General features: G+C 61.2%; 4 protein-coding genes across 4 annotated transcripts; all 4 read left to right on the top strand.

Annotated features, from left to right (window-relative positions):
- Positions 1-1,097: 1,097 nt before the first annotated feature.
- Positions 1,098-3,527, top strand: LDBPK_323560 (hypothetical protein, conserved; the record flags this gene model as incomplete). The annotated part of the gene is made up of 1 exon (XM_003863719.1): positions 1,098-3,527. One exon carries the CDS (start codon positions 1,098-1,100, stop codon positions 3,525-3,527), a length of 2,430 nt encoding a protein of 809 aa, XP_003863767.1.
- A 1,305-nt stretch (positions 3,528-4,832) lies between these two features.
- LDBPK_323570 (chloride channel protein, putative) lies at positions 4,833-7,490 on the top strand (the record flags this gene model as incomplete). The annotated part of the gene is made up of 1 exon (XM_003863720.1): positions 4,833-7,490. One exon carries the CDS (start codon positions 4,833-4,835, stop codon positions 7,488-7,490), a length of 2,658 nt encoding a protein of 885 aa, XP_003863768.1.
- A 782-nt stretch (positions 7,491-8,272) lies between these two features.
- LDBPK_323580 (hypothetical protein, conserved) lies at positions 8,273-11,089 on the top strand (the record flags this gene model as incomplete). The annotated part of the gene is made up of 1 exon (XM_003863721.1): positions 8,273-11,089. One exon carries the CDS (start codon positions 8,273-8,275, stop codon positions 11,087-11,089), a length of 2,817 nt encoding a protein of 938 aa, XP_003863769.1.
- Positions 11,090-12,353: 1,264 nt separating this feature from the next.
- LDBPK_323590 (hypothetical protein, conserved) lies at positions 12,354-14,156 on the top strand (the record flags this gene model as incomplete). Its single annotated transcript, XM_003863722.1, has 1 exon — positions 12,354-14,156. The coding sequence occupies one exon, from the start codon at positions 12,354-12,356 to the stop codon at positions 14,154-14,156; it is 1,803 nt and encodes a 600-aa protein (XP_003863770.1).
- Positions 14,157-17,391: the final 3,235 nt, after the last annotated feature.

Raw genomic sequence — 17,391 nt, forward strand, 5'->3', positions numbered from 1 at the left:
TTCCAAGACATCAGGAGCATGAAAAACGGACTATCGCGCTCCACATTTGAATTGCATTCTTTTATGTCTGCTGCTGTTTCCTCCATCCTTCGAGTTGCCAGCAGGGCTATTCGTTTGGCTGCATAGACACAGAAGGTTCAACTTCCCCTCCTCTCCTCCCTCATTCACGAGTAGCAGCATCGGTCGTAGTCGTACCCAGCGGGTGGTGACTGACATACCTGCGTTGGGCTACTGACCGTGCCCCCCCCCCCCCAAAAAAAAAAACAAAAGAAACAACCGCCGGCACCACGGCCCCAACACAGCCACTCTTTTGTCGTTTTTTTTTCGCTTATTTTAGTTTCTCTCTGCAGTGCCTCTGCGTGCGTGACGTCCTCGTGTTGACCGCAGCAGGCGCACTCACAGATACGCCGCTCTCTTTCATTTTCCTGTCGCTTTCCTCCTCCCTTCTTTGGGCACCTTTGCGGGTGCCTCTGACAGCGTTGTTCTTCGCTCGTTGGCCTCTCTTTATCCCACGTATACATACACACAAGCTTATTTGAGATTTACGGTGGCAGAAGCGAGAAGTGCTGCTACGGACTGCGTTGTGTGTGGCCGACATCATTGCTGCCATTTTGTGTGTGTGCTTGTGTGTGCTTGGTGCGCGTCCTCTTGTGCTGTTGACTCCTGTGGATCACCTCATCTTCTTTTGGTTGAGTCTCTCCTGATCTTCGCCGGTTTAGTGTCACACTCTTCTCGTTACCTCTCCTTTTCTTGTTTTCCTTTGTAACCCGTTAACGGCCCTAACTAACAGACAGGCTTCGGTCGTGCCATTACAGGCGTGGCCCGGCGGGTGGAGGGTGTGCGCGCGGACCGTATCAGCGTATTGCACCGTCAACGCTCATGCAATCAGAGCCATCGATCCCCTCTTTGGTCACCACCCCGCCGCCGCACATACCCGTATATAGCGCAAACTGAAGGCAGTAGAGCGTACCCCCGCAGGCGATTCTGCACTCTCTCTCTTCGGCGCCTTCGCTTCTGTTTCAAGGAAATTTGCTTGGCTTTCCTAAAGTTCCGCATCACGCACTCCGGCACACTCGACCGCGCAGCAGGGACCAGCGATGCTGCGGCACCTGCGCATGGCCCCAGCCACCAAGAGGCCGCCCAGGTTGGAGGGGCAGCTTTTTGGTATGATCCAGGAGTGGTGTCGGCCTCTCTACCGCTACCGCATTCCGCACATCTCGACACCTCGTGACCGCGTGTGCACATGTGCCTACCCGCTCTACACCCTGCGCTCCTCTCGACGCTCCCTGTATGACGAGCCAACGGTGTACGCGTCTGCACACGAGGCCATTTATGTGACCGGTGCTGGCGCGCCATCCACCAGCGACGCCCCCGCGTCCTCTTGGACGTTGTCTGGGTGCTCCTCGCCTGTCTACACGTCGACCACGACCACCGCAAAAGGCGGCGCCGCGGCCTTGTCCTTCCTTTCTTCACTTGGACGGCTGCCATCCCTGCGTGCCCGCTGGGCTGTGCGGCGACGAGGGTCACGCCAGGCTGCTGTCCCCCCGACCACCCCTTTAGCACCACCCCCGCAGTCGTCCGAGGCGTGCTATCGGTGCAACATATGCGATGGCCTACAGGGCCACGCAGAGGCGAGCGACGGCGCGCTGACAAATTCTAGCGGATCCACTGACACTGGTGCCGCATCGACAGAGCATGCAACCACGATGGCCACCACATCGTCAGCCGAGTGGAATGAGGAGGATGAAGGCGAGGCGACCACTGGCATCGCTGCGGCTTCACCTGACAGCAGCGCGGACGAGCGCTACGGTTACACCATCTCCACTGGCATCGCCAACACTGCCATGGAGGGCGCCAAGGTGGCGGAGCTGCGGCACCTGGACCCGTTCCACGTCGAGGTCTTCGGAAGGCCATCGTGGTCGGCGCTAACGAAGCGCATCGCGCGGGAGGTGCAGGCACAGCTCACCCGATGCGGACTGCGCAAGCGAGACGTCTCGCGTTACGCCACTCAGGCAGCCCTCAACAGTGAGATGAGTCGCCAGACGTACAAGTTGTGGGTGCGTCGAGGGTCGCGCCGCATTCGTGAAAGGCAGCTGCAGTTGGCAACGCCTGCCGGTGCCACTGGCTCGCCTTCGCCGAAGTCCCAGCTCACCGTTGCGCCGTCCGAGCAGGTGATAATCAAGGGCAAGCTGGACACGCTCCACACAGCCTGCTACCTCGCCCGCTACGCGATGGCCGCCTACGGTTTGCCCTTTGAGCTCAACTACTTTTCGAGCTTGCGTGAGCTGTCGAAGCTCATGGCAGAGCCTCACCGGCGCTACGTCTGCGCTAACTCTGAGGAGCAACTAGAGTCGATGCGCCGCATGCTGCAGGGCGAGGAGCCGAACGCGTTGCTTGAGTGCGTGGCAAGTCGCTACTCGCTTCGCGTAGGCCAATCTTGCTGGGCCCTCTTCCTCGACCACGCTACGAACCGAGTCGTGCTCACCTTCCGCGGCTCGCTGACGCCGGCAGACATCGTGGTGGATGTGACAGAGGGCTACGCCAACGTCGTGCTGGAGCGCGCCCCTGTGGATGGGGCAGCGGCGGCCACCGGCATGGACACGTCGCAGCGACTGTGCACAGCGATTCCGCTCGGCTTCTACGAGTCCGTCGTCGAGGCGGGTGCCCAGTTGCTTCCTCTCCTGCGTACCATCCACAGCCAATACAGCACCTACCAGCTCTGCATCACCGGACACTCTCTGGGCGGTGTCCAGGCCTCTCTCTTTCACCTTCTGTACTGCGGGCCGTGGCGCGCGGCGCTGCACTCGTCAACGACGCTGCTGCGCCGCGCGAAGGCGCTCACATGCCCCTCCTCACTGCCTTCGGCGCGGCCTCCTTCCTCTGCAGCCATCGCATCCGCTGACACAGCGACGACCACGGCCAGCACTGCGGCGCATGTGCCTTTTACTAAGACGGTGACTTGCACATTTGGTGCCGCCCCAGTCGTGGAGCGGCGCGTCGCTCCACTGCTGAATGCATGGCTGCACGAGGAGGAGCAGCACTCTGGAAGTCGTCTTGTGGCCTTCAGCAACGGCATGGACGTTGTTTCCCGGCTACAGTTGCGGTCGCTTCAGGACGCCTTTCTGCAGCAATACGCGCGGCCGACGGAGGAGAGTCTGTCTAGCGGCGACGGGGCTGCCGTCGATGACACTGGACCTGCGGTCGCAGGGGTCTCCGACCAATCTGTACCCCTGCTCGCCATTCCTGGCTCGTTGTACAACATGACATCCGGGACGCGCCGCCGCCATCTCCTTGCCGTTCCGCTCACTGCCACCGCGGTGCGTGAGCAGGTGGTCCTCATCCCCGAAGCGGCTTTGCATCACTACCCCTCGCTCTATCTGCGCAGCCTGAACGAGCTGCTGCGTCGGTATAGGGTCAAGTGGCAGTCCATCTGCGACGATGCCACGACGATACCGACCGCCACTGCCACCGCGGCAGCCGTAGCACTGTCAACAGAAAGCCCCTTACGCGAGAGCCGAGGCGGGTGATGGCGTGTATGCGCGCTGAGGGGAGAGGGCTGGCCGGTCTCCGAGGCACACAGGCCCACACCCTTACCTCGCCTCTTTCCTTTGCAGCTTTGCTGCCGCCGTGCGTCGTCGCCGTCTCCCCCCCCCCCCACCATCGCCACCATTATCCTCACCACCACCTCTCTCTGCGGGCGTATTCGGCCCACGTTTTCTTCATTGTATTGTCCGCCCCGTTTTCTTTTTCGTTTACCCTCTTCCCCCGTCATCTTCGTCGTCCTCTCCCTGTCTGTGAGTCTGTTTCTGTGTGCGTGTGTGTGTGCCTCGTGCTCACCGCCACCTCCACCGCCTTCTGTTTATCGTTGTGTATATACTCTCTCGCCCCCTCTCACTCTCGCACTCGCCCTCCCCCACCATCTCGGGCCTTTCACCACCACAGCAACGCAGTCCAAACGTCGTGCGAAGCAGAGTGAGAGAACAAGGTGTGTGTGTGTGTATGTGCGTCCGTGTCGGAGAGAGGGGGTGGGGTGGTGAGGGTTGCGATACGAAGTTGTGAGCATTGGGCAGACACGTGCGCTCCTCCCCGAGCGGGACGTGAGCGTGCGCTAGTAAGGGAGTGGGGAGACCGTAGACACCGGGAGTACACAGCGACGAGGTGCCGTGCCATCGCAGCAACAACCCCTCTCCGCCTTCCTCCTTTTGCTGTACGTCTTTTGAACGCGTTCCGGTGCGCCTTTCCGGAAGTCTCGCCCGTCGTTGGTGCTGCTCATGTCGCTCTCCTGCTTGCTCATCCACCCCCAACCTCTTCTTTGTACCTCCCTTTTCTCTCTATCTCGCGCGCGCACACGTGCTGAGCCCCTGCCGATGCTTCGCATGGCTCTGTCTCGCTCCGCATTGTTTCCCTTTTGCGGTTGCCTGCCCCTCGGCCACGACATCTTGCGTGTGCGTGGCTGTCGAGTGGCTCTCCTCCCCCTGCATGCAACAGCTGCTCCCCTCCCGCTGCCATCCTTTCAGTACGCTGCACTGCAGCGGTGTCTTTAACACGTGCGTTGGCTTCTCTTTTCCTCGTCTATCCAAAGACACGGGCAACAGAGCTCTTTCTCATCTGCTGTAGTTTGCTGTTATCAGTGATTGCAGGCAGTCCCTGCCGTCGTGGTGGACGAGGCCCACGCCGGCGCCTTGAACGAGCCCACCGTTGGCATTGGTGTTGGTGCCCCCTTCCCTGCAGCAGCTCAGCCGCTGCCATCCGCGTCACCGCCCTCGTCAAGGACGCGGCGCCCGTGTGCCCTTCCACGAGCGCGTTCTTTCGGATCCCTCGCGACGACAGGTATGAGCGCCGCGTACGGCAATGCAGGCACTAGCGGGACGTTCGACACCCCGTCTGCTACCCTCCGCAGGCGGGAGGCGGACGCAGCGACGGCTGCCTGGTTCCACGAGCTTGTAAAGGAGGTGGAGGAGGCCGGGGACGCCGAGGTGAATCGCGCTCGAGCGCCTCTGTTTGAGAAGGCGCACCGCCCGCACGTGTTTACAGCAGAGGAGCGGCGACGCATGGATTGCTATGAGAGCATCGATTACGCCGAGGGTCAGTCCCTCGTTCACCGCGTCAGCACCACTCGCCAAAGCAGCACGGACGCGAAGGGGTGGCTGCGCCTGCTGATGTTCGTCTTGATCGGCCTCGCCGTTGGTGGCTGGTCCCTCTTGGTGTTTCAGACGCTTGACTACCTTGCGGAGGTGAAGCTGGATGCGGTGCAGGGGGTGGTGCGCAGCCGCAACAGCACTTACCCGCCTTTCAATGCGTCCAGAATCTGCATGTCGGCGCTGTGCAACTCTGGACATGAGGACGGCGGCGACGACGGAAAGGCTGCGGTAGTGCTACGCACACTATCGTGGTCAGCGCTGCTGCACGGGGGCGTACTGTACACGATGTGGGGCGTGCTGATGGCGCTTCTGTCGTCTCTCTGCTGCCTCGTCATGCCGAGCGCCGCTGGCAGCGGTATCCCGGATGTGATGGCGTACCTCAATGGCGTCATGTTCCCGCGCATCTTCAACATTCGCAACCTGGTGGTCAAGACGCTCTCCTGCATCCTCGCGGTGAGCGCCGGTTTGCCGGTGGGGACGGAGGGGCCTATGATCCACATGGGCTCGCTCATTGGAGCCGGGCTCCCCACCGGCCGCAGTCGCTCTTTGGGGTGCAGCGCCACCTCCGTCTTTGATCTCTTTCGCAATCCGCGCGACCAGCGTGACTTCATCTCCGCCGGCGCCGCCTGTGGCTTGACGAGCGCCTTTTCTAGCCCGCTGGGGGGGATGCTGTTCGTCTTGGAGGAGATGGCGACTCATTTCTCTGTGCGTCTCGCGTGGCTCGTCTTTCTATCCTGTCTCTCGTGCATGTGGATCATCCAGACATGCAATTCCTTTCTATCTGGCTGGCATCTCGTCGACCGGTCCGCCATGGCGCTCGGTGATCTGCGCGAGGCGTCCATCGCGATGTTCTACATCGACACCGTGCCAGAGAACACGGTCTCCTTGTACACGTACACGTTCATCCCTACCGTGATGGTGGCGGTGTTGTCTGGCCTCTTGGCAGTGGCTTACACGGTCAGCAGCATCCGCTTCTCCCGCTGGCGCTCGCGCTGCCTCTTCCCCACGACGCTGTACCGTGTGCTGGAGCCGTGCGTGTTCGCATCTCTTTTCTCCACGGCCTGCTACGTGTTGCCCCTTTTCACACCGTGCGTGCCGACCCCACCGCATGTGCGAGAGAAGAAAGAGGCCCTAAACGTGGAGCTCTTCACCGCATTCTGTGCACAGCCCGAAACAACCCATCACCCGCTCGCCACCCTCACCATGACCAGTCCTTACAACCTGCTGCGCCTCTTGTTCTCGCGCCGCTCGGCGGGGCTCTTCCCGGCATGGTCACTCCTCCTGCACCTCGCGATTTACGTGGTCGGTTCCAGCTACGCTGGTGGCATGTTCATCTCCTGCGGCACCGTCATACCGTCTCTGCTCATCGGCGCGGTCGAGGGGCGCCTCATCGGCGTTCTTTTTCAGCGCCCGGTGTGGGCGGATGAGGGCGTGGTCGCCCTTATCGGGGCCGCCGCATACTTTGCCGGCATCTCCCGCCTCACCTTCGCTCTTGTCGTCGTCATGATGGAGTTGACGGCGGATGTGTCACACATCACGTGTCTCATGCTCGGCATCCTGGTCGCCAAGAGCATCGCGGACAAGTGCTGCCATTCCTTTTACCACGCCTCGCTGGAGGTGAAGGCGGTCCCCTTCCTCGAGGCACAGACGAGCATGCACCTACTCGACACATACACGGCCCGCGACATCATGACAAGCCCGGTCACAGTGCTGGAGACGATGGACACCGTTCTGCACGTGGTCGAGGCGCTGACCATGACACGACACAACGCCTTCCCTGTCGTGCGAGTGGGTAAGGCGGACCAAGCCTACGAGGGCATGATCACGCGCGCGCAGCTTCAGCTGCTGCTCTGGGTCGTGTACCTGCGCGAGGTGGGTGATGCCTCAGAGGTACTCGTCGACGAGGAAGGTGATGACGATGGCGAGGCAAACGTCGGCGACGGCGCGGCGGATGCGCGGAGCGGGATGGCGTCGAAGCAGGTCGACGCCGAGGGCTTCCTTCAATCCCATGTCACGGCAGCGGAGCTGAAGCGCGTGCACGAGTTTCTTTTCTGGAACCGCCTGCCGAGCGTCCCCATGATGGAGCACCTGCCACTGTCTGCCATTCGCTCATACATCGACCTTCGCCCGTACGTGGACAACAGCGCGCCGTACGTGCAGCAAGGCGTGTGCGTCTCGAGGGCGTACTACACCTTTCGCCATCTGGGGCTGCGCCACCTGCCGGTGCTTGATCGGACACAGCGGGTCGTCGGGATCCTGACCAGGGTCAGCTTCGTGGGCGATCGACTCATGGAGAAGGTCGGCACGCAACCCGCTGAGGGCTTCGTCGACACCGATTGGAGAGGGTGATAAAAGGCAACAAATAGACCGGGCAGCAGCCGCAACAGCAGCGCCGCGGTCTCCTCAAGTGTCGCTGTAGCTGTTTCTCTGCGCCTACGGTCTCCTGCGCTGCTCTCGAGAGGACAAGGAGAATACCTTACCGGCGTCATTCCTCTTGCGTGTGTGCGTGTATGCTTCTGCTGCCTCTTGCATGCACTACAATCTGTTCCCCCATGAATGCGGTGCAACACCGCCAAAGCCTGCACGCGCTGGGAACTTAAGCGCACGGTGCGTGCGCTGACAAATTCCAACCCGGAACACTGAGAGAAGAGGCCCAGAGAACAAAAAAGAGAGGGTTGGCTTTTGAAAGCAGCAGAGCAAGCGAATCCCACCTTCTCTCCTCTCTCGCATTCTCCATGTTAGACTTTATATGGGTGCCGCTCACGGCGCCGCGTCCTCTTCTCCTCGTCATCACTGCGTGAGTTGGTGTGCGCGGGTGTGGTGTGGGCCTACGCGGCGAGCTCGCCGCTGCGCCTTCGTATGCCCGCCTCTCACTTCTGACGTGCGCGGCGCTTCTTCCGCCCCTCCTTCATTTCCCTCTCCGTCACTGCTGACCGGATCGCCCTCCCGTCTCCTTCGTTGGCCTTGCCTTGTGTGGCGGTGAATTTGTGCACAGAGCCAACGTGCACGCAAACACACGAGGACGCCGACTTCATTCACAGACGCTATGAACGAGTAGGACACGCGCTCACATCGCTATCTACCCCCTCCTCTGTTTTTTTTTTTGTTCTGCTCTTCCCAGCTTCGCAGTGATGCTACGTGCATGTGGTATCACGGCATTCCTGACACCCTTGCCTCCCCTCGCATCCCCGTCCACACCTTCCGCGGGTGGTCCTCGACTGAGTGCTGCGGCGACAGACCGCGTCTCGACACCAGTGCGGTGTGCCACCGGTGACCTCAAGAACGTACCAGAGGACTTTGTGGTGGTGGAGGTGGACCCGACAGGGCAGCGCACCGATGCCGACGACTACAACTTCCTGTCTGCGAGCACATCAAACCCACCATCATCCGTTACGGCCGACCCGGTCGATGATGGAGCCGAAGCGGGCACCGTTTCCGGACCCGAGGCTGCGCTCGGGTTGCTGCCGCCCGTGTTGCCTCCGCAAGTCAAAAGTCCGGGTGCATGCTCTCGCTCTGTGCAAGCGCTGCGAAGCACACTGACTGCGCACACCCCAGAACTGCAGCGCTGCTTCGGGACTGTCGCGGAGGTGGCGACGCGTGTGTCATCTGCGTTCACCCAAGCGGCGCTCTCCCTGCTCCTTAGAGACATTCGGGCCGCTGCTCAGGGCAGCTCCACGGCGCCGCGTGAAGTGGAGTCGACTGCGTCTTGTGCAGCGGGGGCGAGTCTGCCGTGGTGGAGAGCGGCGGCGCACACGCTCGGCCATTTCGCGGACAAGCGGGAGCGGCAGCTGATGCACTTGATGGTGCGTTGGTGCTTTCCACACCTCCGCGCTTGCGCCGATGCACCGCCGTTGCCGCGTGCCGCCGATGGCATCTCGTCAGGAGATGGCAACGCTTCTGTGATTTCATGCTCCTTGGACTTGCATTATGTGCTATTTTGCGCGACTCTTGGTTGTGAGGCGGCGCTGTGCATAGCAAGGTGGTCCGTGGAGGCACAGGCGGCGCGCCAGGAGCGGAGCTTGAGTGATGAGGACCGCGCAGAGCTGCGCGAGCTCTTGAACAGCGACGACAGTGAAGCTTGGCCTGGTTTAAGAGCGCGCACGGGTGCTGCAGCGAAGGGGTTCTGCAGCACCTCTTTCGACTCGCTGACTGAAGCAATGCGGCGGCAGCCACCAGATGAGCCGGCAAGGAGGATCGCAGCGGAGTCGATGCCGCTGGTTTCCGAGAAGGATGTGCGGCGACAGGTGCACGAGCTCCTTCGCCGCTTCTACCCGTTTGTGCATTGCCAAGTACGCGGGGGACACGCCACCCTACGCTTTCACACCCGCCCCGACGGCGGCAACGATACGCTAACGAGCGATGCAGCTGCACGCTCAAGGCGCAACGCCGGCACTGGTGTCGGCGCTCGGCGCACCCGCGCAGAAATGGAGGGCCGATTAGTGGACGCGTCGCCCTTGTCGGCTGGATCGGTGTCCAACAGCGCTGCTCCGGCGTACGTACACATCGTTGTGAGAAAGCGCAACTTGGACACGGCGGAGATGCGCCAGTTGCTGGGCGAGTACTTCGGCGTGAAGGAAAGCTCCGTTTGCGTAGCAGGCATGAAGGATAAAAGGGCGGTCTCGGTGCAGCGGTGCTCTGTCCCTGTGGTCGCCACAGGCGGCGAAGCACACAGTCGCGTGCGCGCGCTCTTGACGGACGCTGCGGCTGTCCAGCCTGTCACGCTGCGCTGGCCAGCAGACCCGCAGCAGAGCTACGCCGTGCTCCTTCGTGCGAGTGCCTCTAGTGTGCCAGTGCATCTCGGACAGCTTTCCGGAAACTGGTTCTCGCTGCGTGTTCGCGACGTGCGCTGGGCTGGCGCAGCAGATCGCAGGATGTGGCCGTCGCCGGCGACGGCGTGCGAGAACGCGCAGCAGCAGCAGGAGGAGGAGGAGGAGCTCCGAGCATTTCTCCAGTGCCGCTTCGCGCGGTGTGCAGAGGCGGGCTTCATCAACTACTTTGGCCAACAGCGCTTTAGTGAGACGGTTGGGCGCGTCGATGACCACACCGGCGTTCACCTCTTCGCCGCTAGATGGGTAGCGGCAGTCCGCAGCCTGTATCGCGCGTGCCCCGACGTTTACAACGCATTCCCCGACAAGATGGAGGCGCGCTTCGTGTCCAGCAACTCGCGCGACGCGCAGGTCATGACGCACGCCCTCCGGCAGACGTATCGCATGTACTTCTCCGACTGCCCGCTCAGCAGTGCCGACGTGCAGAACGAGAGCGAGGTGTGGACGCGCTTGTGCGAGAAGGCCATCACGGAGGGCGTACCATTCTACCTCAGGTCCCTGTGGGTGCACGCCGGACAGAGCGTTTTCTTCAACCTTGCCGCCTCCTACGTGGTCTCCAGGGGCTTGGCAAGACCCGAAATGACAGCGGCAGCACCCCATCCGGACGGCAGCGGCGACCCCCACGCCGCTTCTTCAGCGGCGTGCACGAGCAGCGGCAGCAGCACATCAGAGCAACCACTCGCGCCGCTTTCCTATGACGTTCTTGCAAGCGTGCAGCTGCCGCTCGGCGGCTACCACGTGGATCGAGCTGCGCTGGGCAGCATCCATCTCAGCGACCCCGCGTCGGCCGGGCTGTGGGCGCAGTGGAAGGACGCCGCCATCCAGCACGCCTTGCGGGAGCTGCGCTGGACCTCGGCGCAAGGGTTTGAGCAGCGCCGCGTCGCTGGGGTGCCGGTGCCCGGCTCGTGGCGCGCAGTTGTTGCACGTCCCACTGATGCCTCCCTCGAGTGGGAAGCAGAGGCGAGGGCCGAGACGCAACGGCGCATCTGCAGCGGTGGTAGCGGCGATGCTAGCGCGGACGCAGTGTACCGTTCTACAATGCAGCTTTCCTTTGCGTTGCCCCCGTCGTGCTACGCCACCGTCTTTCTGCGAGAGGTGCTGGGGTGCGACAAGTGGTGGTGATTACCGTATTCCGGGCCCCCTACCAATATCACAGGCAGACACGCATAAAAGCACACAGCGCAAGCATGTATACACGCGCACCAGCCTGCGAAGAGAGTAGGCACGGACCGCAACTACTACCCTATGGATGCCAATCCTTCGCCCACGCATTGGCAGGCGACATGGGCTAGGGAACGCGCGTGTGGATGCTCAGCTACGTGCGTCGATCTCACTCCTCTCCTCTCTTGAACCTTGCTCTCGTCGCCATTTTCTCCGCTGTCGCCCCAGGGCCTGCCGTCAGCGCTGCCGGTGGTGCTGGGGCAGATGGGCGGCTGAGCGGCGAATGAGGTGGGCGGTGGAGTGGGTGGGTGAGGGGGGGGGGGTTCGGTGCCGCCAACATGCGACGACACTCTCCCCCTGCGGGGCTTTGCACGGCGTTCCACTGTCTTTCACCTGATCCGCGTTTCTCGTCTCTCTCTCTCGCCGATGCCTTTCTCTCTACCCACTCGCGCACACATGCGCACATGCACGTGCATGCAGATCAAAGCCTTCCCGGTGCCGCACAGAGGACTGGGCCGGCGTGTCCAGTTCATCCCCCGTTGTGTCTGTTTTTTTTTTTCTTTTTCGTCTTGTGTAGTTGCACACGGCAAATTGTCCGTTCCCAGCCTTCCGTCCTCATCCAACACGCAACAACAAAAAGCGTTGACGAGGCACTGCTGGTCTCGCGTGCGTTCCCCTTCTTGTTCGAGCTGTGAGAGCGAGTCGCCCGCCCCGCCGACGTCGCGGCGGCGAACCTGCCGTTTCTGCCGCTTCTCTCGCCCTCTCTCTCTCTTTGCTTGCGGGGAGGAGAAAGAAGAGGTGAGGGGTCTGCTCGCGGGGGCGCGCGCCGCTGCGCTGAACCGCGTCTGGAGGACGAGGCCTCTTTTTTTTTGCAGGACTCCATCATACGCGCCAACCCGCTCGTGCGCGTGCCGAAGGCGCCCTCGCTCATCTTGCCTGCGCCTGGCTCGGTGTCTTTGAGGCGTGCGCCTCCGTCCGACGTGCATCCCTCGGCGTGCGCCTTCTCTTCCCTTGACGCACATACGTGGCGGCGCAGGTGTGATCCGAGAGAAGGGTGGGGAGAGGGCGAAAAAGTCATTCGCTCCGCACGCTCCTCCTCTTCCACGAGAGCATCGAGCACCACCTCACGCGTACCTTTGTGCTGTCACACGCTTCCCAACCCCTCTCCTTCTCTTTCTCTTGTTACCCTCCCGACGCACACCGCAAGGCAGCAGAGGCTTGAAGGATGGACGTCGGACGCGAGGGCCACTCGGGCCTGTACACCATGCACTTCTCCACGGTGTTCCCGGCGGAGAAGTCATCACAGGAGAAGACGAACAGCACGGCGACAAACTCGTCCTCCTCGTCTCCGCTACCAGCACCGGCGTCCTCGGATGGCGGCAAGTCCAGCGCGAGCGGCAGTCCGTGCTGCTCTCTCTCTCAGTTCAGCCAGTGGCACATGCTGATCCGCGTGGACGTGGAAAACGAAATGTTCTTTGTGAAAGGCGACGCCAAGGTGTTCTCGCCGACACCGTCGCTGACCAGCGGGATGGCGCGCGGCATTAACCGCGACGGCACACCCGCGCAGAGCTCGACATCGCCAGACGGCATCCCGATTGTACCGGTGCATCAGAAGGATCGGCGGTGCAGTGTTGCCATCGGGAGCTACTACCGTCAAGTCGAGGGCCTCGAGGCTGCGGGTACAATGCCTTCTTCATCTATGCTCGGCTTGGAAGTGCGGATGCCGCGACTCGAGGCGGCCGTGTTGGGGCTCGCGGAGCCGGAGATACTGACGGATGTTGTGCTGAACTGCTCAGGACACAAGTCGTGCGGGTGGTACATGGGTGCAGTAACGGTGACGGCGGAAGGCAAGGCGGTGGAGACGCCGCAGACGATTCGGTTTCTCCTGAAACCGTTCTATGGCCACCGATGCGCGCAATGCCTCGACCCCGTCTACGCCATCGGTTACACGTGCGAGCACTGCCAGGTGCCGCACTACTGCTCCCGGGATTGCATGAATGCGCACATGAAGCGGCACCATAAGCTCTTGTGCCCGCTGCTGTATGACAAGTATCGCTGCCAGTCTGGTGAGGTGGTGACGGAGGTGCCGGACGGGTCGGCGCTCGTGGCGTGGTGGCGCTGCCTCGAACACGGCACCTTCAGCGTGCTGGTGGACCCCAACAACTCCCTGGGCTACGCGATTGAGCTGACGCTGAACGTGCTCAAATCGGCGCGGCAGGAAGGCCTGCAGTATCGCCTGGTGTCCTCCACGACCCTGACGTCGTCGCCGCCGCACGAGGAGGTGGCGCGATTTGCCTGTGTGCTGCTGCGCGAGGTGAACCGCAGCGCCATCTTGGAGGGCTGCGCGCCGCTCGCGGCGGCTTGCCTCGACTACCTCTACGTCTTCAGTCCAACCGCCGACTTCGCCATCCAGGCGCATATACTCTTCTTCACCACTTTCCACTGCGAGGACCTCGACGTGCCGATCGACACCTTCGAGGAGTATGTCTCCTACGCTCGTCCCCTGCACGCACTGGCGTCGCTGCAGATCAACTACGCTCTCAAGAGCACGATCCCGGCAGAGTTCTGGCGCCGTGTAAAGGTCGCCAAGGATTCGATCGCCTCGTTGCTGGCGGTAACCAACGTCGTGCCCAGCGGCGGGGTGGAGGGGCTGAAGGAGATCATTACGGCGCAACAGCGCGACGCGCTCATGATGCTGTCGCGCATATTTGTGATGATGGCAGCGCGCTCCCCGGAGAGCGAGTGCCAGCGCTGGCTGGAGCAGGCAGAGCGCTGCCTGAGCCAGTGCCAGGATGGGCTGGCGGTGTCCAACTCCTTCGAGGTGGATGCCATGATATGCTTCCGCCGCGCCGCCCTCTTACTCCTATTTAAAACTGATGCGAAGACGGAGGAGGCCAAGACCCAGAGGAAGAGGGGCGAGTCGTTCCTGAAGCTGAGCCAGAAGCCTGTGGCTGATACAGCGAGCATGCAGCAGCAGAATGGCGTGGAGGAGGGCGAGCAGGCCCAGGTGGACGTCAAGAAGTCTTAGGCGAACCGAGGGATAGAGAGAGGGGAGGGGCGGATGCTGCTCTTGACCAGCTGCTGACCCATTTAAGGGAGAGCATATGGGGGGGGGAGGCGGCGGCGAGGAAGGGAAGGGGGGGAGCAGACAGCAAAAAGAGCATCCGGCTTCACATGCGGGGTGTGCGGGAGATGTGGTGGGATGGGATATAGATGATGAGGGAGTTTGCACACCTCCTTCTCGAGGCGCCTTCGCGCGCATTGGCGACTTGTACGACCGATCTCGTCCTCTCCCGAATTCTACTCCCCATCGCCCTCCGTCGCTTCATGTTCTTTATCTCACACCTGTTCCTTCCGCTGTTTCTCTTACTCTTCCCCGCGGGCTGGTGAGCTCGTCGCGCGCCCCTTGTGCGTTCTGTGCGCCGGGGTTGTCCTCCCTCCCCTCTCTCCCTCCCTCCTGAGGAAGAGGTGTTTGTAAGGCGTGAACAGGCTGGGGGATGTCAACAGTCACGTGTTTTCTCCTTTCCTCCATCCTTTGATGTGGTTTTGTTTTGTGCACTCGCGCTGCGTTGTTGTGGTTGGTGGCATTGGTGGTGGCGCTCGAGTGCTGGAGAGGAAGAGGGAGGGCTGGCGCGTTGCAGCGCGCGCACATCTGAGCCATCGCGCTCGATGAGGGGGGGAGGTGAGAAAGGGAGCCGAGAGTGGTGCGCACGGACCGGGACCGGGCAGGGGTTGCTTGCGCGCTCGTTCACGAAAGGTGGCGAGGCACACTGGCGCAGATTGGTACCAGGAAGCGTCGACGCACACGCCGGCAAACAGACACAGACGCCCTTGCAGGACCCATTCTACGCGCTCTGTAGTGGAGCACAACGTGCGTCTACCGCGTAAGGACTGCCAGCATGCGTGAGGGTCTCACGTGTCCGTTGAGTGCTGGCCGCCTCGACTCCTTCGTGTTTTGTCTTCTCTCATCAGAGGGGCTTAGGTGTGTTGCTGGCGGGGGCTTCCGCTGACTCGGGGATAGCCCTCTCCATACGCGTAAGACGGATTGCAGAGAGGCGGTGCGCCAGTCGTTTTGTCGTCACCACAGGATCTCCTCGTCTCTCCTGCCGTCTCTCTCCATTTGTTGGCCGCATCTCCGCCCTTCTTTCTCCTCCCTCTCGTCTTCTTTCGCTTTTGGCTCGTTGCTGGCGTGCTCCCCTCCCCCCAGCTGCTTAGTTTGTGTCTCCTCGCCGCTGTTCTCCTCTTGCTGCCCGTGTTGTTGACGATGCGGTTCATTATCGCTCTGGGATCCGTTGTCTAGCTAAGTGCCACCTTTTAACCAGCAATGAAGAAAGACCCTACGCAGGGCGGCCGTGCCTCCCTTTCTCCTCCTCTCTCGCGTCGCCCTTTGTGCGCGTGCGCGTCTCTGTGTCACGCTGTCTCTCTTCTCTTCTCTCTTCCTTTTTTTTTCCTTCCTCTAAAGAATCCAGAGAAGGAAAACCAACCAAAAAGCAACACACACAAAGAGCAGCAGCGCACACGACGGCAGCTGCGGAGTCGTCATACTGCCAGTTTCTATTTCCCTGCCTAGCCAGCCATTCACAAGCGGAATGACGCTGGCTATCAAGCAGCATCCACCCCTCCCTCTCACCACCCTTCGAGTGACGACGGAGTCGAGCAAGAAGGAGTTTTTGCGCTGAAGCGTAGCCTTTTCTTGTCTTTGCCACGCGCGCGCCTCGCGCTCCCGATCATGTACGCCTTTTCATGTGCGACGGTAACGCGGAACTTTTCTGCCTCGCAAGAGTTGTCCTCACTACTGTACTTATGGAGTGTCGTTCCCGGGGTATGAGCAAGCGGAGCGTGGGTGAGACCGGTGGCGAGTGGGTGGAAGAGGGGCTGACCGCATCATTGACCTCGAAGCGACGTCTGCAGCCCTGCTGTCGTCCCTCGCGCACGAAGACACACAAGAAGAGACACACGCGTGTGCTTCCGCGGCTGCTTCATTTGCGTACGAAATCGAATCGCATATTCTCGTGCCTTGCTCAAGCTCTCCTCACTCGCTGCTCTTTTCCGTGTGCCCCAACACCTCCTGCTTTCCTTTCTCACGTGCATTGGCACCGTTGCTGTTCGAGTCATTCGTGCACCTGACACACACACACACACGCACAGGCAGACCGACAGACAGGTACGTGATCGCTACTGCCTCTTCAACTTCCTCTGCGACGAGATCTCCCTCGCGGGGCTTGTGCTGGGCTGTGCTGCACGAGGAGATGTGCTACCCATTTTTTCCCCTTCTGCCTCACCGCCAAGCCTTGTGCTTTCCAGCGTCGTCTCGCCGCTGCCGCTCTCTCGTTGACTGAAGCTGTTTTGACTTGCTTACGCTTCCTTACATGGAGGCGCGAGCACGCATACGCATAGACGCCTGTATGAGTGCATACGGCGGTGGTGGCTTGCCTTGCAGAGTGAATACAGACGTCCGCCAACAGTCCTCTGCCCCTGCGACCTCCTCTGCTTCAACCCCTTTTTTTTTCGTTGAATGATTCTTCGGTCCGCCCCCTTCTCCTCCCAGACGGCGAGAGCCGGCGCGAAGCACCGGTGTATATCGAGTGCAGGTGCTTACTTTCGTTGTGCTGATACACCACGCAGTGCGCTTCGCCCTCCATTATCATCGACACTCTTCTTTCTTCATGTTGTCCACTCGTATTCCTGCCTTGACCCTTCTTTCCATCACTGCCAGTGTCTTCGAGCTAGCCCCACCACATCCAAGCCCCGCTCCAATCTCCGCCAGGTGAGGTAGGAAAGCCAGCAGGATGGGTGGCTTAGCACGCTCATGCGCACCAAGCAAAGGCACACACACACACACACACACACTCCTACGGACCACCTGGAGTGACACAGATCGGTCTGAGCGGCGCAACTGCACGCGCTCTCCGTATGAGATTTATCTGGCCCCACGCATTGCTGCCGGTGACAAGCTCCCTTCCCTCTTCTCTCCTCACCTTCCTTCTCTCTTCTCCTGGCCTCGTCTCTCTCTCATGCTGGCGAAGGAAGGTATGCGTTGGCGCCCACAGCAGTAAGCCACCCTTACATTGCAAGCTTCTCTGCTTATCGTGTTTCGCTCTCGAGCGCTTTTCGGTGGCATCTTGCCATCTTCTTCACAAGCGCTTCCTCTCCGGTTGCTGCACACACCTCTTGACCACGTCGTTCGCCCGCCTGCTTATTCGAGCAGATCAACCGCCTGCTTGCTTTCTTTTTTCTTTTTTTTTTTGTTACGTTTTTGTACT

The sequence above is a fragment of the Leishmania donovani genome, chromosome 32 (genome assembly GCF_000227135.1).
Source record: "Leishmania donovani BPK282A1 complete genome, chromosome 32".
In the NCBI taxonomy this organism is placed as follows: domain Eukaryota; phylum Euglenozoa; class Kinetoplastea; order Trypanosomatida; family Trypanosomatidae; genus Leishmania; species Leishmania donovani.